An 8,758-nucleotide genomic window follows, 5' to 3' on the forward strand; every position below is an offset into this window, starting at 1 on the left:
ATCCATAAGGAACCACTGTATTGCCTTTGTTGGTGGAGTGGATGGATTTTTTAAATGCAGTATAAGAACAGCTATTGAGAACAGTCAATAGCAACCTTTTAAATATTATAGACCTAAAAATATATCAAGGTTAAAATTAATAGATAAAACACTGGTGAATTTTCACTATAGATTTGAGGGAAGCACTAAGGAAGAAACATAACACACTTTAGCTTTAATGGGAAGAGAAGCAAAGGCAGCCTGAAATGACTATGTTTTTGTGTCCTGCAAAATAAAAAGGAAATTTATGCTTAGCATCTTGGGAGCTTCAAATTCAGTGATTAAATTGTATTACTTCTCATCACTTTAACATAGAACATTCCTCAATAACAGCTAACACTTAAGAAGGCTTACTATGCTGTTGTAAGCATCTTGTATGAGTAGCCCTAGGTGGTGTGTACTATTATTATCCCCGTTTTACAGATGTGGAAACAGAGGCAGAGAGGTATAGTAGATAAAGTCATTTTCCTATGATCCAAATGTCAGGGTATGTCCTAGACTCACTAGGTGGACACCAGAGGGCCAATGTGGTCATGTGAAGTTGAATCCTTGCCAATAGGCCCTTCCTTGGCAGTTTGTTCTATGACACATTTCCAGAGGTTGTTATAGACCTTGCCACCTAAGAAGCCCATCCATTTAAGGCTATGCATTAGTAACCACAGGTAAAGATCTGTCCCTTCCCTCACCTCTACCACCGTTGTATGCTAAGATTTCTAACCCCACAACCTGGCCATACCCATACCCTACCAAAACACCATCACTTGCTTATGAGTAGGTTTATGCCATGATGGTGCATCAGACCCAAAATATTCAGGAACCACCACATGCTCTGCAGTGTTCAGAAAAGTCCAGGGGAAAAAATGTCTAAAAGTTCCTTTAGAGAAAGCACAAACAGCTCCACAGTGATGGAAAGGAAAAAATGGAATTTTACACTTAAGCATGTGGCCAGGATCCCAGTGTGGGAGCCACTGGAGAGTTAAAAACAGAGCCCTGAAGAGAAATAACAAATTGGTAAGAACAAATATTGAAAGTTATCTTTATAATTATATTTGTATTCCCAAATGTCTGCTTCCCTCTCCCCTTTTTGTGAGTGATAAATAAGTCACTTTAAAGAACCAAAGCATTTGTTTGCTGGGAGGGCTTGATGAGACACAATAGCATACGTACTTTAAAAGATAAATACCCAAGCCTTGGGAAGAACACTTGACAATAAAAGGGTATTATTTACAGAAAGGTGTATTTTAAACAGATGGCCCAACAAACTCAATTGAATATGAAAATGGAAATTGTATTTCTTAATTTGTATCAATGAGCATATCAAAACCTTAGGCAAAAAAAAAGTATATACACTACATTTTTATAGACCATTTAATTTTCATTCATAAACTGTCAATGTCTTACAATTCAGCACAATTAAACAAAAATAGCTTCTCCCTTCTCAGTTGTACCTTAGTAGCCTTATACCCTTTCTTACTTGCACCTTTAGTGAGTCTTTCTTTTCTTCTTGAAGGTAATCATGAGTTAGGGTCGAACAACTGCAAAAAGTCTGATTTATTAAGCAAACAGGCTAGAAGTCACAGGGCTGATGTTAAAACACAAATATGCCTACTCACCTGGATGGCTCTGACATTGGAAACTGGCTGTTTCGACATATTCACGCAGTCTTACCCCTAAAAAAACAAGTAAGAAACTGTTAGAGGTGGCGGCATTCAGATTCTCGGTCTTGATAAATTAGAACTTAAGTCATGATTCAACTGGGCAGTCACCCCTTTCACTGGCCATATATTCTTTCAGTCTCAGTTTCCTAAGTTACTTAGAGACTCTCCTTCCTAAAGCCTCAGGGAGAGGGAACACGAGAGCCCCGGATAAATCATTCAGGAGCAGAAATGCTGAGACGCCTCGCCCCTGATGCTAATGATAGGCCATCAGAAACTTGAAAGGCGCTATCATCTCCTTCCCTGCCCTCCTGCCCCCCTGCCAAGAGCAGCAAAGCAAAGAGGCTGTGGGAATAAAACACCTTTGTTTGGGGCCTCGGAAGCTTTCCGCTTGAAACTGAACTTTTGATCTGAATTAGTTGTTGCCAGGGCTGCGCATCAGTCAATTGAGAGCACCTCCTCTCCCTCTCCATTGAACATCCAAAAAAAAAATGGACTTTACTTCATTCTTACTACTGCGATGCTCTCTGCTTGCTGTGCACACGTATGTCCTGCCCAGTGGCCTGAGCAACACTGTGAGGAAGTAGGCCGCATCTCCCCCTGTGTGTCCAAAGCCTAGGCTCTGTAAACCAGGCAGCTGGCAAGCCTCACCTCCTTTTCTTTTAACAAAACAGTCCCAGAAGGCAAACAGGATTTACATGGCCATGTCAGATCCCCAAGACATAGTAGTAGTGCTTCCTTCCCGAAGGAGTTTGGCTTTCTTTCAGCTATGGGACCTGTCTTAGAACATGGTGACTGTGGTTTACAGGGGCCAGGGGGGCCAGGGGACAGCCCAGCTGTGTATCAGTGGTGTTATCACTTGGTCTATTAAATGTTGACAAAACCGAGTGAGAAAGTTAAAAAGTCCGCAAATTAAAAATATGCTGCTTTTTAAACCAAATCTATAAAATGGGTTGACTGATTTTTCTCCACTGATTGGTGTAAGTGTATGTGCTAAGTGGGGAGGAAATGAGCCCAGAGAGCAGTGTTGCCATTGGCCACAAGTCCCGTGTAACCTCAACTACGTCTCTCAAAATCTCTGGGCCCATTTCCACTTTCTAAAAATTTACCTGCTTCAGAAGTTGTGAAAAGAATCAAAATGATGTAATGTTCCCCAAAATGCCTTGTAAACTATAAAGCATGATACAAATATTTATTGTTTTATTGCCATTGCCCATAGCTAGTGACATCTTAGGACTACTGTATACCGATCTAAAACTTGAAGCACAGAGTTAAAATTGATATAATAATGCCCCTCAATACTTTAGAGATAAAGATCTGACAATTCTGTGAAGAGTTACTTTTTCTGAGATCTTCAAAGTCTTAAGCTTTATTATAGGAAGTTAAATAATTACATATTTTTCAATCTATAATTATTATATCCAACTATATAGTCTTTAGAGCCACATATATGAAAACAGTGAGGCTTTTTTAAGTTTCACCTGAGTGTTTTGGTAATATAGAGAATATAGCCTCCATGCATAAGGGTCTAGGTAGAATTGTTTTCAATATGGTTAAAAAATTAAAAAGCAACAAATGAAACAATCAAGAATGCATTTTGTTCTATAATATATTTCAAATAGGTTGCTGTCTTTCCTGCAGCATCAAAAAGTCAATGAACGATTTTTAATTTGTGGATCTAGGACACACACCTCAGTGTCAAATGGAAAAGCTAGGAAGTTTAATTTTTAATGTTTCTATCCCTCAATAGCTATTAGAAGTCATGCAAAGCAGTAATTTGCACAAACATTAAGCATCTCAGCATATAGTATACTTTATGCTCGTGGAACTGAAGTTTAACTAGTATCACTTGGGAACTTTAAAAAATTTCTTGTACATCAATTTGAAACATGAGAATTGGGAATTTCTTTATGTTATTACAATAGCAGGTTGAAATGAAAACAAAAAGCCAGGTAATGCATAATTGTGCTATTTATAATGCATTGATTTTTTTTTTAATTAGGCTGATTTTGAGTCTTCCACTGAACTGCATTGCTTTGTATTTTGTGGATCTCTAAGCATAAGAGATGGGTATTCCTTGACCTTATCTTCTGTATGGCTTTGGTATAATCTCATTTACATGTGAATTTCTTCTTAACATATATGTCAATCTGCAATAGAGACAACTCTGAAAAGTTGGTCAGATCCCAGCTCTCATTCCTAGCAAACAGGCTAGATCACATTTGTGTAAATCAGTTCTGCAGCCGTTCCTGCTGTCCTCATTATTCGCAGAGAAATCAGGGCAAAGCACACCGATGAATAAAAATAGACAGTGTTCCCTGGCTGTTTCCCTGGCCCTGTGCTCACCTCCGTTAGGGATGCGGAGTGTACAATGCATCTTCCTTCTTTATCTGCGTGACTCGTCCTGAGACCAAAAATGAAAGCTATGCCTTATGCACAACTCCACTCACATCGGGGCCACTGCTTTTCATACAACGAGGTACTCTTTACAGCACTCTCTTACTGTGTCTGCTGGTTCTGGCTAAAATTTGGAAACATGGAAAGTTTGACAAGGCGTGTATTGACTTTTACAAAGCCTATACTATAGTGAAAATACTTGCTAGTTTAGCACAGTTGAGTTTTCCTGGCAGTTCTGCAAGTCACTGAGCACCTTTAATGGTCTATATGCTGACTCATGTACAGTGTCTCTGCTGGTTTTTCATTGGACAGGACCAAATATCGAACTTCTAAATAAGACTCTTTCATTTGCTAAAATTTGTCAACATTAATATCACTAATTTAATAAAAGTGGATTCAGAGCAAAGTCAATCAATATTTGCAGAGAAGGGGCTTTGTTTGTTCTCTTAAAAGGTCAATTAAATGGCTAAAGTGAAATCTCAAAGGGAATTATCTTCTATCCTGCAGCTAAAAATAATTCTGAGAAGGGTGTAGAAAGACGGTCAGCTGTCTGAAATAACTCCTTATTCAATTTGCCTGAAATGTGCCGAGAGAGAAGAGACACTTAGCTTTCCCACATTTCAGAACCTGGTGCCCACAAAGAGACGGGAATGTTCTCCTCTACCCTGCTGAGTACAGGGAACACTATGACAAAAGTGGGACTTTCAAACAGATGGGTCCGGAGTATTAATTGATCTATACATTGATAAAACTTTGTTACTGAAGCCAAGTCTGGCACTTAGGGAGAAGAGAAAAGCATTTTAAACTTGAACTGTAAATTTGAACGACTCTGGCAATAATTTGCATTTAGGTAAACCAAAGAGCTAGCATTATAGCTTTTCTCTGCCTCAAATTCTCCTGATAATTCCTAGGTTTACAGCCCAAATCAATCTGTGGCTGACCTACTGTAACCTAGCCGTAAGAATCAAAATGACATAATATTCAGAGTCACAGTCATCATACCTGGACCATGGAAATTTTCTCACTGTCATTATCAGTACAAACTACTTTTAGTTCAATATTCTTTCAAACATACACACATACCATTTATAAAACAGAAACAGCAACATCACCCATAAACAGTGAATTTACAAGAAAGCTACACCCACTGGTTACAAGCCTACAAAGTTTTTAAGTAGTCACTACCAATTAGGTATCAAGGAAATTTCCTTCAAAAAGCCCAGGCACCCCAGCTGAGTCCTGCTTACCTGCTTTGTGTATTTGTTTACTGCCCAAGAAAAGTCCCAGGCAGCCTGGTACAAGAATACAAGGTTCCTTAGAAGGTGAAAGGGATGCCCGGTGTCCTCTGAGCTGCGATCTCGATTCTGATGCTTTGCATGTGGCTGAAATAGCTCAAGTGTTCGGTGCCTCACCCGGGATTGAGAGCTGCTCCCGGCTGTGGGCTGGAGGGGAACTCAGTTTAAGGCTAAGTGTTAAAGAGAATTCCTGTCATAGCTCACAGTTGTTCTTCCTAAATATAGAGTTTGATACAAGCCATACGCTGGCTGCCTCCAAAAGGCTTGACCGTGCTGAAAGCAGGGCTCAAATGTCAGCCGGAAGGTGGCTATGGAATCTTACTGCCCTCCTAATCTTCCAGAAGATGCTGGCTGCATTTTCTCACGTATTCTGAGGGGGCATGGTGAAGTTTGAAAAGTAGGGAAAGTTTCTATCTTTAGCTTTATTACCTGGAGGCCAGAAGATGAGGAGTGTTCAATAAGAATAGGAGAGGGACAGCATGGCACCGAGCTTCTCAGCAGGGGCACAGCCATCAAAGATTCTTTGAGTCCTAGCTTGGTCACTCAGGACCTGTTAAAGTTTTTTCATAATCAGCACTCAATAAATAGTCACCAAATGATGACCATTATAATATTATATTGAACTATAAAACATCACCCTGTTTGTAGGTCAAAAATGGTCACAGATCAACTAACTCATGTTGTTCCAGGGTCCAGAGTCCTTGTTCTCTCTGCTTTACCACCTCTACTGGTGGCAGTGACTTTGACCTCCTGTCTGCACAGGAAATAGCAGACAAAACAAAACAAAGAGGAAATATTGATTTTGACTCAGACAAAGGCCAAGACCAGGTATGATGCAAAACATTTTTATACAGAACACTGCCAAATCCTAAGGAGCATGCTCATCATTTTTGTTTTGATTTTTTGTTTTGGGGTGTGCTTTTTTAGGGGGGGCAGTTATTGTGTTCATTGTTTTTAACACTACTTAACTCTTTCTTTTTTACTTCAGCAGTCTCTGAAATTTTCTTCATAGAATTTCCCTTTAGTAGAAAGATTAAACAGAGTGGACATGCTTGTAATTCATCCACTGGATGAAGGTGACTCCATATCTGAGTCCCTGACTGCATAGTCAGCCACTGAACTGTCACAGATTCATATGAACCCCCTGAAATCAGGTTTTTGTTCCCTGCAACTGAATGCATTTCAAAGGGAAGCAATTTGCTTGTTTTCAGGTACATAAAAAGAATACCAGCTTTCTAGAAGTGTAGGAGGTCAATAGATAATTGTGGTTTGTCTCAGTTTGCAGTTCACCATAAAGTTCTATTTGTGTGCTATTTAAAAGAATTGTGTTTTCAAAATTCAGTTTAGACAGCACGCTTTGAGAGCACATGGCATCAAAAGTGAGTTATTTATACTTTGGGAGAGAAAATGTAATGAGCACCTTAAATATTTCTCCAGATGTTAGGCTACTCCTATATGTTCAGAGGTCTTCACCAAACAACAGGTCACCACTCCATGGACAAACAACAATAATGAGCCATTTCTGATCCCTTGCCCTGCACTCAGCCCATACATTTTGCCACAGTTTTTTTGTCCCCAACCATCCCTCAATAGCTACTGGTGTTGTACATTGTCAAGGGAAGTGCTCCTGGCTGCAACACCTTGTACACAGGGCTGGCCCAGCATGGGAATGGCTGCCTCTGTGGGAAGAATGAAAGTGAACCGCATAACCAGGACTTCTTTGGTCCTAAGTGACAGAAACCCAAAGTGAACTAGTTTAAGCCAAGACAGTTCCTAGAACACTGCCAGCTTCACAGGTCCAGAGCCTGAATCTGCCTACTTCTTTGCATTGGTACTTTCTCCATCTCCAAGGCACATTAACTGGGTGTGCTGCAGGCATGAACCATTAGTACTAGGGGACAGGCACCCCTAGAGACAAACCCAAGCCAATGGGGATGAAAGTCGACGATAAGTCTCACTGTTCTCTGGTAGAATGATTATGAGATGTAGTCTACAGTATGCCAGAAGTCCCTGTCAGTACTGAGCCCCATTTGCCCACAGCAGGGACTTGCTCATTATTATACCGTACTGTCTCCTTTCTCTGTCTCACTTCCCATTCCCTCACTTGTGTTCTCTGATATCAGTACCCAAATAGACCACCTGCAACCAAGTCCTTGTCTCAGTGTCTGAGTTTGAGGCAACCCAAACCAAGAAAGAGGGGTTCACTGGGAAAGTTTAATATTGTGGAAGGAAAGGCAGGGGGTGCAGGCAGCCTCAGAAATAACTAGAACAGAGAACTCAGACCTCACTAGAGAGTACCAAATTTATTTCTCCAACTCTGGGTTGAAAAATCCTGGGATTCTGATTGCCCCAGCCTGGTTTAGTCACCTAACTACTGACCAGGGGCTAGGTCACAGCAGAGAGGAGGCCACTGGGATGCACATCTGTGGATAAGGTCCTTCCCAGAGGCAAGGAATAGTTGTGAGCTGAGGACCCTCCCAACTGGAGTCTCCCAGAAGCACCAACAAGCAAAGTGCTTTAACTTGACCGCCAGCCATAGCCTCCTGAAATTTCTGCTACTGTTGTTACTTCATCAGTTTAAGGCCCCCATATAACAGAGAAAGCCCCAGGCACAAATCAACACATACCTGGATTGGTGAGTGACAAGTAGGCCCAAGAGGATGGGTACAACTTGAGTCCATTTCTTATTGGGAGGATTGAAATGTGAGGAGAAGGAAAAAGAAACAAACAGTCTTTAGGTATGGGAAACAGAGAGCTAGATGGCACTGGCCATTGAAGGGGCAGCTTGAGACCTTTGGTAATATTTCATTGGGGATTATGAAAGAGAGGCCTGGGAACAAAACAAAATTCACTTAAGCCATTTCTGTCTGCATGCCTTCATCCCTCGTCCACTATGGTCAAACAGCAGGAGAATATGTAATGACAACTTATGTCTACACAGGATAGGCAACAGTAGGTTTACAGTTGTGACTACACAAAACAGAATTTATTCTTGCATTATGACTTATTAATTATTATATTATTTTTCATATGAACAACTGTAAACTTACTTTTTCCACACCCTGTATCGCCCTTGTTGAATTATAAAACATTTTTTTCTGAGAAAGCTATTTTTAACTTTTAGAATCAACCTATTTATGCTAAGGGAAATAAGCCAGTCAGAGAATGACAAGTACCATATGATCTCACTCATATGTGGACTCTAATGAACAAACTGAACTAATAAGCAAAATAGTGACAGACTCACAGACAGAGAGCAAGCTGGCAGCTCTGGAGGCACTGGATGTGGGGTGGGGGAACTGAGCAAAAAAGAGAAAAAAACTCATGGACACAGACAACAGTGTGGTAATAGTGTAGGTGGGGGAAGGGGGA

The 8,758-nt window shown here is 40.6% G+C and overlaps 1 protein-coding gene across 5 annotated transcripts in view; it reads right to left on the reverse strand.

The window, feature by feature from the left end:
• The window catches only part of SMPX (small muscle protein X-linked), a 53,852-nt gene extending 48,099 nt beyond the window's left edge, over positions 1-5,753 (reverse strand). For 3 of the 5 annotated variants that reach the window (XM_036016480.1, XM_036016481.1, XM_036016482.1), the window contains exons 1-2: positions 5,339-5,571; positions 1,653-1,709 (exon numbers count right to left, since the gene is read on the reverse strand). In XM_036016480.1, the coding sequence (XP_035872373.1) occupies positions 1,653-1,691 (39 nt within the window). In that variant the 5' untranslated portion in view covers positions 1,692-1,709; positions 5,339-5,571. Of the gene's footprint in view, positions 1-1,652; positions 1,710-2,056; positions 2,120-5,338 lie in introns of those variants that run through there. The other 2 variants (XM_028522975.2, XM_036016483.1) reach the window with 2 other exon arrangements.
• Between the last annotated feature and the right edge of the window lie 3,005 nt (positions 5,754-8,758).

This window comes from Phyllostomus discolor, chromosome X (assembly GCF_004126475.2).
Source record: "Phyllostomus discolor isolate MPI-MPIP mPhyDis1 chromosome X, mPhyDis1.pri.v3, whole genome shotgun sequence".
NCBI classification, from domain to species: Eukaryota; Metazoa; Chordata; class Mammalia; order Chiroptera; family Phyllostomidae; genus Phyllostomus; species Phyllostomus discolor.